At 37.6% G+C, this 22,364-nt stretch overlaps 1 protein-coding gene across 10 annotated transcripts in view; it reads left to right on the forward strand.

Moving 5' to 3' along the window:
- LOC18437128 (Rab3 GTPase-activating protein catalytic protein) overlaps positions 1-19,526 on the forward strand; it is a 52,183-nt gene extending 32,657 nt beyond the window's left edge. For 6 of the 10 annotated variants that reach the window (XM_020669000.2, XM_088873660.1, XM_020669002.2 and 3 more), the window contains 9 exons: positions 217-306; positions 429-499; positions 8,188-8,320; positions 8,594-8,665; positions 14,202-14,247; positions 15,281-15,552; positions 16,218-16,395; positions 18,641-18,852; positions 19,099-19,526. In XM_020669000.2, coding sequence (XP_020524659.1) covers positions 217-306; positions 429-499; positions 8,188-8,320; positions 8,594-8,665; positions 14,202-14,247; positions 15,281-15,552; positions 16,218-16,395; positions 18,641-18,852; positions 19,099-19,389 — 1,365 coding nt within the window. In that variant the 3' untranslated portion in view covers positions 19,390-19,526. Of the gene's footprint in view, positions 1-216; positions 307-379; positions 519-3,858; positions 4,045-8,187; positions 8,321-8,593; positions 8,666-14,201; positions 14,248-15,280; positions 15,553-16,217; positions 16,396-18,640; positions 18,853-19,098 lie in introns of those variants that run through there. The other 4 variants (XR_016060636.1, XR_016060634.1, XR_016060637.1 and 1 more) reach the window with 4 other exon arrangements.
- The last annotated feature ends 2,838 nt before the right edge of the window (positions 19,527-22,364 follow it).

A 22,364-nucleotide genomic window follows, 5' to 3' on the forward strand; every position in this document is an offset into this window, starting at 1 on the left:
TCTCATATAAGTTCTTATAAGGTCAAAACTCCTAACTGAATGACTTTTTCATTGTTTCCCCATTATGTCATGTCCTTTCATGTCGTTTTCTCTTTTAATTATGTATATTGGATGTCTACTTACTCCAATGAGCTTTTATCCTAATTTTGATCATTTGAATCCAAATGTAATTATGATGACATATTACTTGGTTAACTGTGCCACTCATGATTCCAGCTTGCACTATGCATTGTGAAGAGGGACTCTCAAAATCAATTCTTTGATTGTGATGAAGATGAAACCAGTATACAGAATGAAAATATAAAGGTATGTATCTGCAGCTCCATTGTTCTCTATTTTGTTGGTGTAATTCATGATATAATTATTTCCTTATATGAAGAAATGGACTATGGACGATGGAGTGAGTAAGCTGATTCTGTTGAATCCAGGAGTGTCTAGATGAAGGTGATCTTGTTCAGAAGCCTATGCCCTTGAAGATGATAGATGGAGGATGCAAAAGGTGATCAATGCTTATGCTGGTTAGTTTGATTTGTTATTCCCTAATTTTGATTAATTAGACCTTCTAAAGGGCAGTATTTTCTCATGTATTTTTTTGGATAAATTAGCAAATAAGAAGTCATCTGCCCAAATTTCATTAATTGAATGAAAAGAATAAACTTTAAGATACTGTATGACAGGTATATTTTGATCATCAAAATGGAGAAGTAAGGATTGGGCAATTGAACTCTCCACACAGTTTTCTCTTGCATAGCCAAGTTTCCATCTGAATTAGATTTCCTAGTTGTCCTCCTATATTTTGGGAGCCTGAGGTTTCATATGGAATTCACATCAGTGATTGGTACACTGATTTGCATGGACAAGGCAAACTAACATGTGCTAATGTAGCATAAAAAAGATGCGGGTGTCAGTGTCTAGCATGTATGTTAGGTAGGTTGTACGTCAAGCCTAACAGCCTGTATGGCTAGGAACATCCACACAAGAATTCTTTTAGAAATTTTGTACTTAGAAATTAGAGGGAAGTTTGTAAAATTGTAAGTCAAAGTAGTCTTTCAACAATATATATATATATATATATATATATATATATATATATATATATATATATATATATATATATATATATATATATATATATATATATATATATATATATATATATATATATATTATTTTCCTTTCAAATTTGGAAATAATTCTTACTTTAAGACACTACTAATAATTAGTAATAGAATTTGGCGTTTACAAGTAATAATTTTGGTATAGTTGTAGTCTTTAATATTACTATGAAAGGTTGTGGGTTCAATGTTTTTCTAATGTAATGTATAAGAAAGACTAAACCATGTGTCTTGATAATCAAATGTCTTACGTAAGTGTTGATCAATATTCTAAAACTCAGAATGAGTACAAAAGTGGGCAGCAGTGTTATCAGGATCAGACTGGCCCTTGAACAGGTGAGGGGCCTAGTCTGATAAAAAATGGTCTGATTGCCAATCAAACCAGTTGAATCGAACAAGATTTCAAAAAACGCTAGGCAGCCCCTAGGCGGCCTGCCTGGTGCCCAGCGCCTAGGCGAGCGTCCAAAACCTTGGGTGCCTCGTAGTTTTAAATAAATGAGAAATGCCTTACGTCCTTGGGTGCCTGCCTAGCCTGCCTGAGCGCCCACCTAGCCCGCTTGGGTGCCCGCCTAGCCCACCTGGGCGCCCGCCCAGGTACATCCGCCTAGGCGCCCGCCTAGCCTGCCTGGGTGCCCGCTTAGCCCGTGTGGGTGCCTACCTAGCCCGCCTGAGTGCTCGCTCCGATACATCCGCCCGTGTAGGGCCGCTTGGGTCTAGGCGGGCAGATTTTTGGTCCAGGCCGCCTAGGCGCAAGGCAGACCGTTTTTTAAAACATTAGAATTGAATTTAAAAAGAATAAGGAAGTAATAATAATATTTAAAAATATAAAATATACTAAAAATTTGCTGGCTTTGTTTAACCGGTCCAAAGGGGTTGACCCAACCAACTAAATTGGTCAACAATTGGTTTTTAGCCAAACCGGGTTTTTGATTTGGACTAGAGCAGCCTAAACGCTGGTCAATGGTCTGAACAACCGGATTGGCCGATCCATAACTATACTAGGTAATGTGTAGTTCGAGTCGGCTTAGTGAACCTTGAGTCAGCGTAGTGAATCTGTTTAAGTTTCAAAAAATGAAAAAGTCCAAAAAAAAGGAAAAATGTTTAAAAAAATTAATAAAATGTACGGATATGGAGGAAAAAGTTAAATACTAAGTATTATAAACAATTTTTGACGTGTTTCACCCTCAAGTGCTCTTGAATCATTATTACTAGTATTCATACCAGAATAGTGCAAATGTGGTATAAATATTAGTGCATACCGGTATTTCGCGTTCATAAGAGCATACCAAATTGAAAACGTACATTCATACTTCAAAGTGCCCAACTATTTCCAAGCTCCAATGAACAACTTTAAATTAACTAGTCTTACATGTCAATTAAATTTTTTTCAAATGTATCCACGAGTATTTACAGTAAAAAGTTGACTGCTGGAGTCACAGCTCACTAGTAACTAGAAAACACTGAAGATCTAACTCGACAGCCAATATTAATGAGGAGGATCGTAGTAATCTTGGCCATCTCCGTAAGGTTCAAGACTGACTCTAATGGTTGGGTAACTTGGGTAGTCCCTTCTAACTAAAGGTCCCAAGGCTCGTCCTACCCTTGTTTTTGCTTCCACCTCGCTGCTCATGCTCACTTGTAGAACCCTATGTTACGAGCATTAGACAACATTATCTCCTCCATCTTCCACTTGTTCTTCAATTTGTACAACTGTTTTGACTTGTACATATTCATTCATAACGTTTTTCTCATTCTTCATTGATGGGCTCATCTCTACTTCAGGTACCCTCTTGTTGAGAAGTGAGAACTAATTTCTGCATTTGCACCAACCAATCCTCTACTTAATCTTCCACAAAGACATGGCCCAAGCTGATAGGTTTATAGTTCCCACATCTCTCCTCAGCTGCTTTCAGAGGTTAAAATCTGTAATGGAGGTTGACCAACTTGTGAAGCTTGGCTGCAGCCAATCTTTTCTTCCTTGGCATGTGGCTCCCTTCCAGGATGCACAATAATTTCGCTCACTGCCTGCTGTGGAATAGATTTGGCTAAGCACCTTTATTGCCATTCTTTGTGGGTTAGTAGCTCTGATGCCATGTAGTTCCCACCACTTCACTGAAAATGGAGAAGGAACTCATAAGAAGAGAAGTTAATTATAGAGTTCTATAGGAACTTGATGGCTAACATGAATCTAGCTGAGTTTGGGATCTTCTAGCAGATTTGGTGCAAATTTCCCTTGCACATCCATATATAGAGAGATAAAAGAAAAGAACTGGTGTCTAGTGGTTTACAAATGTGGCTTACTGATGCAGGCATGAGGCATGCCTAAGCACATAGTAGCCATAGATGAATGAAACAACTATTGCTTTTTGTATTGAAAATGTGTGTCATAGGAAAATGCGCTGCATGAGCACGATTTCTAAGTCTAGGCACTAGGTGGGAGTTCCAATATCATGAATGCTAATTCATTTTGTTTCTTAGTGGCTAAGTTTTAAAAAATATTTTGTTAGTGTTCTAGAATGTGTCTAGATGTCTTTCTAATGGTCTGTATATGTACGTAGCTTCTCTTTTGTAAGGGCAACAAGAAAAATAGTCTTAATGTTGCTGTAAAACTTATTGGCAGAGCTTTGCTCCCATGGTGCACCACTTCTCCTTTCTCTTAGTTTCTTTGTTGCTCTTTCATCTTTTGCTGCTGTTTGGATCGCTTCATCATTTGGTATCAGAGCCTGAGTTCAGGCTTGGGCAGGTTGTTGTCACTCTTAGCACATCCTTTTCCAATGTGGCAAGGAGGGCGAGAGGTGGATGTGGCAATTATGTGGTGAACAACACAAGAGATGGAAGAGTTTGAGGCACTTCATAGGCAAGTGGAACAGTTAACCTTGTCACTCGAGTGTCAAGAAGCTCGTAGTGAACACAATCTGACTTGAGCGATGAGTTAGATGTTAATCCCTTTATCAATCAACGTTGACACAGGATGGGGAAACCGGGCCCAAGGTCGTGAAAGACTCGATCAAAATTGAATTGCCGGATTTCCGTGGCCAGCTACACCTTAAAGAGTTTCTTGATTGGTTGAGCACTAGTACTTTGATTACAATGAAGTACCAAATAAACATTGTGTGAAACTTGTAGCAGCAAGGCTTCACAGGTAGGATTTTTCATGGTCAGACAAAGTCCAGCCAATGTGCCATTGAAAAGGAAAACCGTAGATTTCAACATTGGGAAAAAAGAAGAAAGTGAGGTTGAAGGAGAAATTCCTGCCAGTCGACTACAGCTAAATGTTCTTCTCCCACTTCAATAATCTTCACCAAGAGGTAAACAGTGTGACTGAATGCACTAAAAAAGTAATGAAATAGATCTCGAGAAAGCCTCTAAAGGCCAAAAATAAGAGTTTTAGTTTCCTACAAAATTTTCAATGCGAGTTCAGGGATAGTTGAATTCGATAAATTTGTATCAATTCCTCAATGCACATCTCGAGATCTGTTTCTTGAGGTTTCATCTTATTTGAGCAAACAATGAAGAAGAAGGTAGTTTTGATGTTGGATTCATCTTAGCCTACCTCAAAACTCTAGGATGCGTTTTTTCCAAACCAATGGAGATTGATGTATGACAGAATATTTCTTATTTCTAATTTCAAAAGATACAAATTATTTATATTTTAATTTTAATTTTAGGGTTGATTTTAGGGTTTTCATTTTTTTAGGGATTGTAGGCTTTTTTTTTTTATATATATTTTGGATTTGTAAGAGTTGTTTGAAAACCTGCTTATGAATGTTTATGGAATATTTTATCCTATTAGGGGTAAAATTGTTATTAAAGGAATTTTGTGATGAAGTTAGAAATTTTGGGTCATTTTATTCATTATATGGCCATTTAATGTCCTTAAACAATTAAATAAAAATCATTTAAGAAGTATGTGGGGCCCTTGAGTGGTTTTCATGTCACTATTTCACAAAAAGGAAAATCCCCAAGCTTTTGAAACCCTAGCTGGATAAGAAAGAAAACGTAGGTTTCTTCTAATTATTGCTTTTGTTTGACCTCAATTGTTGTTATTTTGTTCTCTTTTAATTTCCCTACATCAGGCTTGGGCTGATGAGATAGGGGCATGGTGTCCATGTGCAAGAGGCCATCAACCATCCTGGCTACGCAGGTTTGTTCATCACAAATGTGAAGTGTTTAGTTGGAATTTGAAAATGTGTAACTACCCCAAGAATAGGCTTGTGTCACAGCAATTAGACGTGTGAGAGAGTGAGTGCACATGCAATGGCTTGTGTAAGCAGTAGTTGATGTGTAATGACCGTGCATGTTTGAACGGAGTGCATGGTCAGTAATTAGCGGTGGAGTGGGTTGAACAGGCCCTTAACCACCCTTAATCAGCCATGTGCGAGTCATTAATGATTTGGTGTGGGTTAATGCAACTGCCACAATAGATAGTTGGCAGTAATTGTGGTGTCGTCCTTAATGTGTAAGTGAAAATGATTGTGTGGATGCATTCTCTGGACTTTATAAACCCCTTGGTCGGACCCTTAAAGGGCATTCATTGTTGTGTACGATGAAGTGAATGGAGCTAATAATAGTGGGCTATGGCCTTGTTTTACACTTTTGTACGCCTTGTATATCCTTCTGCTTCATTACTCTTATGTGTGCTTTGCGGGAGGCTAGCCTTGCCCTTGTTGGTATTCGACATTGGGTTAGCACTAGACAGTTTGGCTAAGTGAATAACCTTGTGACAGTTGGTATTAGAGTGGGTTCCATGACCATGGTTGGTGGTTTTGCAGCCAAAATCTGAGTGTGTCAACCAACTCAAGGAGTTGTTGGAGCATATTGTGACCCAAGGGGTCAAGACATGGGTTGGAGCAGAGCTTCTCCAGCCCATTGGGGCTCAGATCAATTTCCTGGGGACTAATGTGAAGGAGTGCTATGGTGTTTATGATTGTCCTATGGGAGGGCTCATGGATGACCTCAAAACTCTCAAGACTCCTTCAAGCCGATTCTCTTGACTCTGTAAAGGCCTTGTGCAACGCCATGGGCTGCTTGGACTCTCGAAGTGTGGGGGTACTACGGCCCTGGGTGTGCAAAAGTATGAGGGACTCCAAGGTGTCGAAGAACTTCCAATGGGACATGGAGTAGTACTTTGAGGCTAGTCATGCCTGTGTGGAAGACGAAGTTGCTATTTGCACTACGTTCCTTACCAGGTTGCCAAACTTTGATGGAAGATGCGGGTTGAAGCCGGTTCAGGGCTTATGTGAGCACTTGGGAGGCCTTGAAACAAGAGTTGAAGGACCATTACTTCCCAAGGAATGTGGCCTAGGTGATTTATGAGGCTTTGCGAAAGCTTCGACAAACGGGCTCGGTGAGGGAGCCGTTGAAGATGTTTGCATCTCTCATGTTGGACATTTAGAACATTAACCGAGAAAGATCTGTTCAACTTTGTGCCTGGGCTGCAAGGTTGGACTTAGGTCAAGGTGAGGAGCCAAAGTGGCTGAGACTTGCCCACTGTATTGCAGTAACTAAGGGCCCAGTAGACAACAAACTTTGCAGTGGTGCTCAATCTTGCATATGAAGTAGTTTGGGAAGGCCTTCCATAGTGTCTCTCTCAAATCACCTCCTTCTTAAGTAAGTTCTATAGTGGTGCATCACTCTCTGGTATTGGAAAGTTTGGGCTAGCAACAAAGACCCTAAGTGCGAGGGCTTGGTCCAGTAGTGTGGATAGATTACTAAGTTAGCAGGACTTGGTGAACTACTAAGTCTAACAGGCTGACGCTTGGTTGGTTGGACACCGACCAGCACGACCTGATGGGACAAGGTGTCGTCCTTGTGCAAGAGGCGGCTGACCATGCACCTGGTGAGGCAGTCATGTTGATTACAGTGATCAAGTTTAGATTCGAATTTGAAATGGGTAACTGCCCCAAGGATCAACTTGTATAACGACCATGGGTTATGTGAAAGAGGGTGAATGCATATTAACAGACTATATGGGTAGTAATAGGCTAATGGCCCTGTGATAACCATGCATATTTGAATTAGCAAGCATAGGTAGTAAGACCCATGGAGTGGATCGACCAAATCTTAAACCACCCATCCCCCCTTTAATCAGTGTTGCAGGAAATCATTCATGGTAGGTGTGGGCTGTTGTAATTATCACACTAAGTGGTGCAAGCCTTAATGGCCATGTAAATGAGGGCTAATGTATAAGTAAATATCATGGGCTATATAAACTTGTTGCCTAGACAGTTGAGGGGTATCCTTGGCTGTATACGACCAATCGTATAGAGCTAAGACGAGCAGGCTATGGCCCCTTTATATACTTGTGCATTTTGCTTGCTTTATTCCTCTTGTTTCTGCTTGTGGAAGGCTGGACTTTCCCTAGTCTGGGTTTGGTTTTGGCTTGGTGCCACACATTGACTAGCGAATAATTAGTCCCCATGACAATAGATGTGTCATTGGGGTACAAAGAACATCATAGGCACCTGCTGAAAGGAGAAATTGCTGAAGGAAGCTACCGTATAATGGACAGGGCGTACGCTGAAAATGAGTGAACTCCTTGTATAAAAACTATGGGTGCTATATAGTCTCTTGGCTGTTGGTTTTTCAGTCTTCTATAGATTGGAGTAACCTCCATGATAAAAGGAATGAATGATTTTATCAATTGTTCTGGGCAGGTATCTGTTCAACACTGTTTATTTCATGATGCCGGTATCCCTAAATGGTGAATATTCCCAAAGGTCTACTGGCCCTATTATGCTTCCAGAGCTTCTACAAAATTAAATTCCACATGACCACCTGACCTGTCCTCTCTCTCTCTCTCTCTCTCTCTCTCTCTCTCTCCCACCCCCCCTCCATCTAAGAAAAAGACAGTTCCTGCCTGTTTCCTTGTTTGATACCATTTTTTCTCTTGCGTATTTTGTCATAATATTTGTTGCTTGATAATCTTTTCAGAATTGAAAAAATGCCTTAGCCATCGGTTATATGTTCCTTTAGGAACATTAATCACCTTTTTAGAATCAACAAAATGCCACAGCCATTGGTTATATTTTCCTTTTGGAACATTAATATAAGTTTCTGCTGTTGAACATAGTGGTACTAGATGGGATGGAGACACCTCTCAAGATTTACCTCTATCACCTCGTGTCAGAAGGGGTTCAGCTGGTGTTGTAGCAAATATGATGTTGCTGAAATCATACCAAAAGATGCATGCTCCTATAACTCAGGTTTGCCTATTAGATTTTTAATTATACTTTTCACTAAGACTAGTTGTTAGGAAGGAATGGCTTCAATATCTGAGTGGTCAGGGTGGCACAACATGATGTTTAGAGGGTCATTCCTAGCGAAGACCCAAGTTAATATTCGAAAAAGAAAAAAGACAGACTAGTTGTCAGGAATAATAATGAATAACTCTGGAGGTAACTGTTTCATTAAGGATAATGAAGATCATATAAAGAAATAAAGAGATAAAACATTGCTCCTTTGTTCTTGTGTATTAGGACCCACCAGTTATGACAGAAGATATGCATGAAGAAAGGCTTCAGACGATGGAAGCCTTTGGCGATGCCTTTGTAAGTTTCTTACTTATGCTACCAACAACTTGTTATATCATATGAGTCAGGAAATTAATTTATGGAAAACTTTTAAGTTATGATTTCTGTGTTAATCTGGACTGGTACTGAACACTCATTTGTAATGTGTACAGTTATGCTTATAGTTTGGGTGATGCTCCTTACTAATAAATAGAACTGACATATTTGTGATTTTTTTCTTGAGTGTTGTTCATAATTGAATGTGCATCTAAGTCAAACTCCTTTGTCGCTAATCAATGTTGATTTTCTACAACATCCTAAACTAAACATATCATGAATCCCATCATTTAATGACTTCAAACCATGTCCTGAACTGCAATGGACCATGCTGAGGATGTTGCATGATTTTTGAACCCTAAAACATCCATGGATTACTGCATTTATTGCAAATATTTCTCCTACATGTTTGATATTCTGCTTAATTAAATCTCACTCAAATTGAGTGAATGTTTTAAAGGGCTTTAGTTTTCAATGTACTTATGTTGTTCTTGGATGGGTATTAATGCATGACTATTGTATCTGTACACCGTGCGTGTGTGTGTGGACACACACCTCCAGTAGGAGATTCACACCCATGTGCAATGTCTTCTCTGATCCACTATTAGGATTGGTTCCTATATTAGCCAGTTTTTAGTCAATCACCTCCAGATTATGTGATGTGCCCCTCTTTGTAGACTAACTAGTACATTGTATGGCTCACAGAAGCACTCAACTTGGTTTGAGCACTTTCAATCCATTATGCTGCAGGGGGCTTTGACAGTGTGGTAAAGATGCTTGATTGTTTATTAAATGATTGGCAACCATTATTTCTACTCCTCTGATTCATGTTAACAATATAGCAATTATGGATTACGATGCTTCCACGACATTTAAGCTTAAGCATGCATAACAATTTCAGTTGGGTATGCTGTCATATTTTTATCTTGATATATAAAACCCTATGTGAAGTATTTGGCAGCAAATAAAGATCTTTCATTTCCATTGAGTTCCAGATTTCGCATTGGAGTGCTTCTTTATTTGTTTATTACTAGGTCTAGAATCTCACACGCACTTGGGCTTGACACATCTTTTGGTAATTTTTGCATTTTCCATATGCTATATTTTGCTTGACACCTCTCCATAGACTAGTTCTCTTCCCGATAAAACCTTTGGCTGGTTGCCTACCAAGACTTTAATGGTTTGGATGTTGACACCAAACCGTTCACTTTCTATAGCTACTGCATAGTTTTACAGGATGCTGTTTTCTTGGCACAGAAAATAGCAAGATGATGTACCATAGCGATAGAGATCAGCCCACAACCTGTGCCAATGCATAGGTGCAACCAATCAAAATTACAAATAAATTTTCCAATTTCATGTTTTAAACTAGTATCAAGTCATCCTTTAAAATATTGATTCATAAATTTTACAAAATAAAAAGTGTCATATTCCTTAATTTTATTGTAAAACAGAAACTTAAGAGAATTAATATAAATTTGAGAATTTAATGAACCTTATTATTGGGCTCTACTGTGTGAGGATAAACTTTCATGTTCCTTTTTTTTGTTTGGAAACATTTTTTTTAACAGAAAAAGTATGTAATGAAAAATAAAAATTAAGAAAGTAACACATTTATTTTTTTAAAAAATAAACTATCAAATTATTTTAAACCATATTATTTTAAACCAATAGGTTTTTTATATATTCCAAGAAATATGTGGTGACCTTATGTATTAGGACTCTATAAGGAGATATTCCAATTTTAGGAGAGAATATATTGCCCAATTCCCCATGCCCTTCATATCCCTTATTCTAAATTGGCAAATTTTCTTCAAAACAATGATTATTAAAAAGGAAAAATAAACAATACCAATATGCAATTTTTTGAAAATAGGAGTAAAAAATTTTAAAAAATTCTCAATCTTATAAATGTGTGGATCCTTATGTTGGGTTTGTGCCCTAGAGAGCTTGTAAAACTAAAGTTTTATAATGGAATCTGCACTTCAGTGGGAGTGTGTGTGTTGACTGACCAAGGGTTGGGCGGTTTATGGCCCTACTTATGTCCAAAAGCCTTACCCCTGGACATGCGGCACTACTAATAAGGGTTTACATTGAGATCATCCCTTGTTGCGGTTGGAGAGATGCCTAGGGATGTATGTTCATAGGCCAAGATAATTGTGTGGTCTCTTGGCTGCGGTTGTAGGCTTGTGAGAGCAAGGACCAAAGCCTCAACAAACTTCCGCACGGCATGTACACATGACAGTTGTTTTACTATAGGGCTGAGAATTCACTTGATTTGGATCCGAAACCCGAATTTCAGATCCTATTCGGATCCGGATATGGATCCGAAATTCAGATCAAGATCCAAAATTCGGATCCAAATAGTAATTAGGATTGGATCCGGATTGGGGTGGATCCGATCCAGATCCGACCCGAAATTTAAAATAATACAATATATATACATATATTTATTAATTTATATTTATAATATATGTAATACTTTTATAATTCTTAAGACCTTATCCCTACCATACTTTTAACTTTGTAAAACTAATCCCACCGTTGGATTTGAGAACCCGTAATCTCCTCCCTTCTCTCTCTCACTATCGAAATCAAAATTAGGGTTTCTCTCCATGTTCTCTCTAGGTCCATGTAACTGGAGATCTCTAGGACTGTAAACCCATCTCTTTCTATTGAAACCCATCTTTCTCTCTCATATCTCTCTCTCTCTCTCTATTGAAACCCATCTCTCTTTCTCATCTCTCTCTCTCTATTGATACCCATCTCTCTCGGCCAAGACTCGTACCCCAGGTTTTTCCATGACACCCAGAACAACATCCTGATGAAATTCGATCTAAAAAACATCGCCACCGCGATCGATTCAGGGGAATTCTGGGCTTTGCAAAGCTCGCAGAAGAAGACTTTGGGGATAGTACGACTCTAATCTAGGGATGAAGCCTGCAAATTGAGTATCTTGGAACTCTATTATCATGAGATGAATTTGCAAATTGGTATCTTTGGAAATGACATTGTTTACCATTCAATTGAAGGTTTATATCCTCCCTCTAAACCAAAGATGAAATCTGCAAATTAGAGGGCCCAACATGAAAATGTATAGAGGCATAGGGGCAACTAGTGCCAGTTCTAGTGTGGAAGAGGGGTTGTCTGGGGCACCCTCCATACTTCAAATGAGTCTCATAGGGTCCAAGAGAGTTACACACAATATACATGTGTGGCCATGGCTCAGGATTGCACCAACCCATTCCTCCTGAAGCCTAGGTCGTAACATACGACCTTGGAGGCTTGATTAAAGGTGCAAGGCACCTAGTGAAGGGGACTATTAGGATTCCCTTCAAAGTAGTCAATACCCATATTAATAGCCTATGATTGCTACAATTTAAGGTGGCATAGGTGCCTTGGGTGAACTCCCTAAGGCATATGAGTGACGGTTGGAAAGACAATCAATCAGAAAGATTATCTGAACTTTTTAGTTTATTGCCCACATGGAACGACCTTCTTATCAAGCAGATAGGGAGGAAGAAAGCAAAGTCCTTGGCACAATTATTGGACTAGGTTGTTGAAGAGGTGGGAGAGAAGCATGTTGTCTAGATTATTACCGATAATGCTAGGGCATGTGTTTCTAAGGAGTCAAATTTGATGGACAAAAGGAAGCATTTGGTATGGATCTCATGTGTTACGTGCTTCGTTGAACTCATGTTAGAGGAGATTACCATGATCAAGATTGTGAAGGAGACTCTAGAGTGAGCGAGGTCGGTGACAAAATTCATAAATAACCACTCCAAAATCCTTCGCTTGATGAGATAACAAACTGAGAAAAAGGAGCTATTTAGGTCTGCCATCACCTGCTGACAGGTAAATGTTTGTTATGCTTTGCATAGTAAATATTAAAATGTTCTATCATTCTGAATTTAAATGGTCGCTCCATCTTCTTATTGTCTTGGTTTATACTTCAACCTCAAACATTTCCATTCGACAGTTGTTATTCCAACAAGGATATGGAGGGTGTGGGATACATTATTGGAAGCCAGGTAACAGCACTAAGTGACGTAGGAACTTCATTGACTTGGTGCATTTGTGAGGTGTACAGTACTAAAATACAATGTGTTTCTCAGCTTTCTTTGTATAGGGATATGGAAGGCTCATTCGTAACCAGGCTTGCTAGGACTTCTCGCAGTGTGATGCATCTAGGTTATCTCTTAACTAATTACATGTTCTTTCACATCATTCACCATATGTAATATTATAGTTATTTCTTGCTACACCCTTTGGATTTTATTTCAACTTAATGGCGGCAGATACATGGTTGTGACATACCTCACTGAAAAAGGGTAGCAATCAAGGTGCTTTCTGAAACATATTCAACTACTAAGTGTAAGCAAAACTGGAGTACATTTCAGTGGTTGCACACTCCTAAGAGGAAATGGCTGACTTCAGAGAGGCTTAAAAGCCTAGTTTATATTCATTACAATCAAACCATCGAGAGCGACAACTTAGGAGGAACGTTGAAGAATGCATGCCAATCAACCTGGACACAATATTTGTTACAGATATAGCCAAGTAGTGAGCAGTAGAGGAAGACAAGCCAATGCTATGCAAGAGAGCATTCCTGAGGCAATTAGTAAGGAAGATGACCAAGAAGGTGCTGGAGAACACGGAGGAGGAGGGAACCTGCTGACATTTGAGCAATTCATAGGAGATGGAGACGGTGTGCTTGTTGAGGAGAGGGGAAAGGAGGTGGGAGGGGGAGATAAGGGAAGGTGGGAGGCGAGGAGATAAGGGAAGGTGATTTTGAGGCCACCTAGTCCCAGCCAATATATACAAAGCCCGAGACTCAGAAGTAGGATGGTCTGGGCGAGCACGAGGTGTGGATAAACCTTGGGGCATTCAGGCTAGGAAAGCAGCAGTTCAACAACCACGGGGGACCCGAGTACATCTCGCTAAGTAATGATGATTTTGTAAATTTTGTACCATACATTAACCGACTCAATGAATTGTCCCAACAATTCAATGAGTGGAAACAACGTGATGAAGACAAAGGAGGATATCGTCTTTCATTTTTGCATTAGATTGTAATTTAATAGTTCTATGCTCAATTTTGATCATGTATTCATGTATATGATATTTTTATGCTCCTTTTTCTATTTGATGTGAATGTAATACTCAATAGATATTCAGACAGGAAACAACCTCTCAATATTCACATATTTTTACAAAATAACAAAAGTTCATAATGCACTACCCCCATTTTTTTCAAAACCCAAAAATATATTTACAAATTCTTTAAAGGCCGAATTGGGCCTATCTACTGATTCGGACAACCGATTTGCTGATCCAGACCGGTTTTCCGGACAGCTGAGCCTCCTGGCCGATCTGGGTTTTCAAAAACTGCCAACTATTATGCTTTAAATGTATTTGGTATTAATATCAATTGATGCATTTTGAGATAAACCAATGCAATCAAAATGGTTAGTGCTTGTTATGTTTGCTGACTGCAGTGAACTTCTTTGTTTTGCAGTGCAAAGGCTCCTCAGTTCAATTAGAGAAGGAAATATTGTCATCAGGTAGCAACCTAGCTTGGAACATACTATTCCAATTCAATGCAAATATGCTAACTTTTGAGCTGTCAGGTGGTTCGTTGTATTTCTTTTAGAACTATTCTGCAAAAACCTAGAAGGCTGGAAAATTGCTGAACAATGGATGTTTTGCTATACAATCCTTTGTTGTGTAATTATTTTTAGAAGCAAACTTCACCGAGCAAACTTCTATGAAGAGTTGGCTTGATAACTTGTTTTTATGAATTGAATTTCTTAATGAGTTGATAATGCCCGTGACTTCTTTGATACAAGGAGATTTGAACATGGATAATGTGTTCAACATTTATAAAAGCAACTCAAAAATCTCCCAAGAGATGAATGATATTAGTTGTTAAATTGCCATTTCCAGACACCATGGCATGACTTTCCTGTATGGAATAAAACAGTGAGTCGGGATTTTAAAAACTTCGATTTGGATAGATACACAACAGCCATCAATCATCTTACATACAATCTTGGGATATACGGGTTCTTGGGAGTTTAATAAATGTATAGGATTGCCCAAGCATGAGTTATTTAAACCTTTGTGACATCAATTTTGTCTAGGAATTATATGATATGATCCATACGGTTATGATAACAACATGGTGGTTCATGGTTTACATAAGATATTTCTTTTTTTTTGTCTTATGTTTCTGTTTCGATGAAAATTTTTGTGAAGTTTTTCTTTGCTACGATCATCGTACCTTGGTCCTTTGGAGAAAAAGTAATGTGGGTTTATTTCCAATGGATGCCTAGGATGAATGTAATTTGTTTTGAACGCATACTGTGGTAGTGTTGTAAGGTGTGCATGGCGTTGATATTCTGTTTAACATGAGACTCCTTAACTGAAGTTTGGTGCACTACTATTTTACGTACTTTTTTCCATTAAACTTCTTTACGACTATCTTTTTCAAAATTTTAGTTGCAGTTCTATTACTATCTGTCACGAAAACAGAGAAAACCATGAGCTAATTCTTATTATTGTTTAAATTTCTTTGTTGCCTTTCTGTACAAGCAGACATGGCTGCATTCAAAGCTGCAAATCCAGGTGCAGTTTTTGAAGATTTCATCCGATGGCATTCACCTGGTCATTGGGAAACTGCTGAAAATGGGGAAACTGATATACTTAAAAAGAATTCAACTTTCAAGCGAGGATGGCCTCCCAAGGGAAGACTTTCACATAGGATGTCTGAATATGGAAATTTATGGCGTCATATTTGGAATGATGCCCCTGATTTGCCCGCCTGTGAGCAGAAGCCTCTTTTTGATCCAAATCGCGAAGGTGAAAAGGTACAGCTATTGCTCTTACACACATCTTATTTTAATGCTTTCTTTGAAGAAATTAATAAATCTTTGAGTAAGATCCGATGAGATTATTACTTAAACAATGAAGTGGAGGCATCTTTTCTTCTATCCATTTGTGCATCTTCATTTCCATAAACAATAACATGCTACCATTTTGGTGGGTTCCAAAACTGTGTCAGTTCTTGGTTGATTAGGGTAATCACTATATGCCCACCAATCAATGTATTAAACTGTACTCAAGTGTACTATTATGTACTGAAATTTGGATTTCTTGGAAAACTTGTATATTGATGATCATGTAACTTGTAAATAAATATTGATATGGCATTTGCTGGCCTTTTATCAATTGTTTGTTTTGGTGCTTGATAGGATGCAACTTATATGCGTATTTCCTTGAGATCACCTAATACCTAAGTTGCAAATTTGGAACCATGATAATCTCCACCATCTATCATCAGGAGTGGATGGTATGATCCACCATACATTAGCTGTGTGTAGTATTTTGTGTAGTATTTTGTCCCATTAGAAAATGTATACTTTATGCTGATTACTTGAATCATCATCATCATAGTCTTTTCACAATTAACTGGGGTCAGCTACACGAAATGCTGATTACTTGAATGACTTACTAAAATGTCTAATTATTGCAGATTCTTCACTACCTAGAAACCCTACGCCCCCATCTATTGCTTGAGCAGATGGTTTGCACTGCCTTCAGAGCCAGCGCGGACACTCTAAACCAGACCGATTTTGGTGGCATGAAGCAGATGATAGTTAGGATGGAGCAGCTCTACCTTACAATCGCATCCACATTGAAGACCTTGAGAGGTATGTCTAATATGAAGAAGTAGATGATAATCCATTGTACTTTGGAGAACCTAGTCCGTTAGGATCGTCATCATGTGATGAAATGGATAACAGCAGGGGGGACTCAATAGTAAAAGACACGACTCCAATAGGGGGTACCACTCTCTCCCTATCAATGTCATTCTTTGATAGCAGCATTCAAGAACTCACCAGAGTCGACTCGGACTCTGTGAGTGGCTCAACCTTGGTAGCTTGCCAAGGCTGGAATAGGGTACCTAAGTGTGCCTTGTATAGTACTCATGCGGGTACTGTACAAACTCGCTTAGGTATTGTGACTTGGGCATAAATCGCCCAAATTTCACAACATTTAAATCAGTTGCTACAGTACTCACCGGATTACACTATAGACTTCCCAATTAAAAAGGGAGGGTTGGAAATTAGTTTCCCTTTTTCTTCATTTTATTCAATTGGAGGCCCTAGCATATGCATTTTGAGCCGAAGTTTAGTCTTTGGCATGAGTTTGCCATGATATATCTATTAGAAGCATTAGATTTGAGTAAAAATACCAGATTAAACAGTTCTTTTGATAAAAAATGTCACCATAGAGTTTCACCATAGGGTTTGACTTATTTCAAAAAATTGCTATTACTTTGCAATTTTTAGTCGATCTTTGACGAAATAATAGTTAAGCCTATTTTTGAGATCTTTATCCAATTATGACATGTTTCTCACAAAAGAATCTAAAATTTGGAAACTTATTATTCATACAAAATTTTCAAGAGCTCAAATCTCCTAGATCTGAACGCAAAATCCAAAACTACTTTAGGGTTTTTGATTTGGGTTGTTCAAGGAAAGCTTTGACAAGGACTGGAAGCATCAATGCATACCTAGCTTGAACATTGGAGGATTTGGCCTTACATGTTTGGATAAATTTCATTTTTTTGCCAATTTAACTTCATATATTTGCTTCTTCTTTTTTTTCCTAATATTACTCATTCTAGTAATATTTATGTTAGGGTGAGGTTTGTATAAGGTATGAACCTTAAACAATCAAAATAAGGTGTGCCTTTAAACTATGTCGAAAGATTCTTGGTGCTGGAAATATTTATGATGGCATGATAATCTATTGTTACCTTTAATGGTGAAATTTGAAGTTAAAAAATGGTGCAAATCAAGCGGATCTATAAACGCTTAAATTTTTTTTAAAATGAGCTGTCCAAATAATATGTTACTAGATGCACTATTTTTAGAACTTGAAATCCTTTATTGTGCCATATCCTACATCTCGAGGTCAAGATGATTAATTTGAGGGTTTTCTAGCTTCAAAATCCTTTTCTTCTGGGTTTTTGAGGTGCATATTACTTCAATAGCATAAGGTGGACACCGTATATACTATGTTCTTTATGCTATTGTTGCATTTTATCAAAAAAATAATATTTATTTTTCAATTTTCTTGAACAGAGATTTTTTTCAATTTTTCATCAATTATCTGATAATTTTTGCAAATAACATCAATTTGTTATCAATTTCCATGTTTTACATACTTTTGTCATTCATCGTTTTTTTTTTTTTTTTTTTCATTTCTCTAGTCTTCCTTATTTTTTCATGTTTTGCTTTTTTTTAAGGATTTTTCCCTGTCATTCAGCATTATTTAAGGATTTTTCATCTGGGCTCTTTTCGGCCCTTTCCATGGCTCATTCATGACTCGGCTGGAGTCTGAGTCAACTTGCCTAATGTCACTCAGCTCAGGCGGGTCTTGGATATCTTGCCCGAGTCATATTTTGAAACATGGCTTCATAGAGACATTGATTATCCTTATGACTATGTTTCTCCATGGTCCATTTGATTGTGGTATAGCTCTCATCCGTCTCCCATGACAAGCAAAATAAAGGTATAGGCTTCAGTTTCCACTAAAATTTCTCCTTCCTGGAACTCGTAATATGCATTTTAATTTTTTCTATTTCATATAGGGGAAAGTATTCATAAACATCCTGTATTTGATATGAAGTTAATCAGTTATCCACCTTCAATTCTTCATAAGCACCGCCTCATGCATTTCTATTTACCAAAAAAAAAAAAAAAGTTATCCACCATCAATTCTCAAGACTGTGGATTCAGATCATGGATATTCAACCCAGATCTACACTTCCATCTCCACAATCTGTTATTATATGGAGCATGGATGCCCTGCTCTGTGTCATATACCAAAATGCGAGATGTATAACAGCTTGATCTCATTTTCCAATGGTGGTGTTATTTATAACAGCAAGTCATGTAGCTGACAAAGAAGAGGAGCTCTTCAGTGATCTTGATAGGCTTTGCCATATCTTTGAACAAGTTGAAAGATTGCTCATTTTCGCAGCGTCAATCCACCGCAAATTGCATGCGGCTCCACGCCTTCGTAATGGAATTTTCGATGACTGTCACAAACATTTCACTCCGAGAATGGGAGTGGGTTCAGTTGATTCCAATAACAAGGTATGCATAGCCTGAATACCACTTTAAGAAGCTCGATTTCTCTTAGAAACTTCAAGGGAATCTCATAAAATTTTAGGAAAAGAAGAAAAGATAGTTACAGAAAATTGTCAGAAAATTAAAGAAAAATTGATAAGCATATACTTTTTTTCAATTTTTGTATCGTATACATTCAAATGTTTCAAAAATAGATTGGAATTTGTAGTTGATTTCCGGCTTTGATTTTCCATTACTTTTGATTGCCCATAGGAGTTCCACATCAAGCAAATGGTGAGCAGGAATGAGAGAGAAACTGTGGCAAACTTGTTTCCACCACCAACAGCAAATCAATCCTGGAGGAAGGTTTTAAGCATGGGTAACCAACTCAATGGTCATGAACCAATGAAACGTGAGATAATATTTACAGTTTTTGATGCCATGATTGGTAGCCATTATGGAACGAGCAACCAATCTGATCAAGAGATCGAGACCCATAGAATGTATATTTGTGGCACATCTAATGACCTTCAGGTGGCGTTATCTGTCACCTCCTGTGATTGAGTTTCGTGATTTGATGGAGTTATGGGGTATGTTTCTCTTGCCCGTTACATGTATAAATGATTCTTTGTTGCTATTTTAGTCAGTATGCTGCTTGTGAAGGGCTCAGATAATCACAAAGCAGATGCTTAGTAAGTAAATGTTTGGTGTATCTCGTGCATCCGGGCATCTACTATAGTGGTTCACCCAGCCAAAATCCATAAGAGATTGGATTTTGGATCTATCATCTAGATCATGAGGAATATTAGCAAGGGGGAAGATGATAAATTTTGAGCCATAAGAAGGTCTATTTTGTTTTTTAACGATCAATTTTAATTCTTCCAAATTTATCATATCTTTAATTTCCTTAGAACTCCAAATTCATGAATCTAAGGTGGAAATGGATTTGCAAAATTTGGGATAAGTTTCGGATTTAAGGTCCTTCAAAAAAAAGGGTCACATGCACGAGCAGTAGACACATGAGTTAGACTGACTCACAAAAATACTTTCACCGGCTTAAAAGCTTAGTGAAATGATGGAATAATCATGGATGGTGGGGGGTTTTCTCTGGACCCAAGTAAACATTTTGGCCCTGCTGCAAAAAATTGTGTGATTCATTTTATTATCTTCAAAAAAAAAAAAAAATTGATCTGCCACAGAGAAAGATGCATCAGAGTTGTGGATACCACAAATATCTATAGACGGAATAAAGATAATGCCGTACTTTTCATCAAAGATCACGCACCAACCCTTCAGATATTTTACAGGGCCACTATAGTTTTCGGCCCAAGGGTTCCTGATTCTTTCAATACTTGGAGTATACGTATTTATTTTGAGTTTGTTTACTCTTGAATATACATATTAAAAATAGATTGGAATTTGTAGTATAGACTGGAATTTGTAGTCTTGACATATTTCTTTTGAGCTTGAGTTTATGGAACATTTAGGATGCTGGGTTTTGAGTTTCAGAGGTTTGGTGAAATGGGTTTAAAGTTTTTGGAGATCTCGTGGATTTTATTTTGAGTTTTGAGAGGTTTTATGGAGTTGGGTTGAATGTTGAGGGGTTAATGAAGTTGGGTTCCGGATATAATTTTGTTGAGGTTGGGTTTAGCTTCGAGAAAGATAAAAAACATATCCTTGGTAAATTTTGTTTGTGATATCTGGTTAAATTGTTAGTGTGTGGTCTTTAGGGGGGGGGTTTATTGGCTTTGAGGTTCGTCTCATCTGCTTAGAGCGAATCTTCTACCCATAGGGCAAGCATTTCTTCATCTGAAGTTGTGTTTCATGTTCGTCATCATCAAAGTTTTTTTTAATTATTTGGGGTCGGCAATACGAATTTTAATCGGTCATTTTGTTCTATCAAAGGCCACACTCTCAATAACCAGGTCCCTTTGGGTTTATCCTTTACCTTTTTTAGCATTCTATCAATTTACACCTCCTGACAAGTGTTATACATGGCCAACCTATTTAAATCTGCATTCTTTCATTTCATCACTTATTGGAGTCACACTTAAGTTGTTTTAAATTATTCATTTTGAATTTTTTATCCATTTTTATTTTGTCACTCATCCATATTAACATCTTTATTTTAGCTTCACTCATCTTATGGATATGTTGTTTCTTGACCATCCAATATTCTGCCTTATAAAACAAAGATGGCATCACAGTTGTCCTATGAAACTTGTCTTTTAGTTTTAATGATATGCGACAATCACTTAAAATTTATGTTGCACATCTCTACCTCGTCCACCCAACTGTAGTTCTATACGCCTATCATGAGTTGTGTTGGAGAGGAAAAAGTTATCATGATCTCTCTCTAGATGCACAAACATGTATTCGAGCATAGGGTTTTGGCTTTTGGCATGGAAGTGAGAGAGAGAGAGAGAGGTCTGCATATTCGTACAGGTGCAGATGATGAATTATGAAGGCTGATATGGAGTAATGGATGTCGATTTCGTTGTCGGGAAGTGCTCAGATGAGATGGTATTAACGATAAGGTTGTTGATATAACCAAGAACCAATGGTGATTCATGATCTAGAAAAAAAAAGTATTCCTAGAATGAGAATAGCGAAATAGCATTAAAATATGTAACTGGAGGATCTCTCTCTCTCTCTCTCTCTCTCTCTGCGCCATTGCTTAACACCGAAGGTTTGAATCATTTGGCATGTAAAGCATGGAAGCTTTCTTATTTGTAAGTGATTTCAAACGGGAAGCATTAATCAGTGTTATGAAGATCAGATTAGTGTTTGAATAAATGAAGAAGCTGGTTCAATCAAAATTGATTCAATTGGTTAAATTTTTTTCGATATAAAAAAATTAAAAATTTTATTAAATTCTTAGACATTCAATTTAAAACTAGAAAAACACAAGTTAACAAATGAGAAATTAGTAAATATAATAACTTCTTTTGAAAAAATAACTCACTTTAACAATATAATATTGCATTTTAAAATTTCTTTGATTTTGTGATCCATCTCAAGCCATCCAATTTGATATCTAATGAGTGGAAATGATTGTGACCTTCATGTATAGAAAGTAAATGGTTTCTTTGAAAGCGATTCTTTAAATTAAACATTAGTAAATAGTTAAACAATACATATTAGTTAACTAACCATTACATTTTGTTTAATTAATAGCAAGGTGCATATGGAAAGCTTTTCCTCTTTCCACTTTACATGGGCAAAGCACAAATACGTATAGAGAGAGAGCAAGAGAGGATACAATAAAAGAGATGATTTAAACAAATCCAGCCTTTTATTTTTCAAAAAAAGGAAAGTAAGATATAACTTCTTCTTTATCCCATGATTCTTGATAAGATCATGCAAAAAATTGGCAATAAATTTGAAAAAAATTAGAAGTTAAGCTAAACTTTACAAACCGGATAGACCAATAGAATCGGCAAAATCGGCGATCAAACAATGCAACTAGTCAAATGCCTGTTTTGACTGGTTCTAAAACTTGCATTGGACCAGACAAGCTTCTGGTCGCCGATTCTATT

The sequence above is a fragment of the Amborella trichopoda genome, chromosome 8 (genome assembly GCF_054954075.1).
Source record: "Amborella trichopoda isolate Santa Cruz 75 chromosome 8, AtrichopodaSantaCruz75HAP2 v2.0, whole genome shotgun sequence".
In the NCBI taxonomy this organism is placed as follows: domain Eukaryota; kingdom Viridiplantae; phylum Streptophyta; class Magnoliopsida; order Amborellales; family Amborellaceae; genus Amborella; species Amborella trichopoda.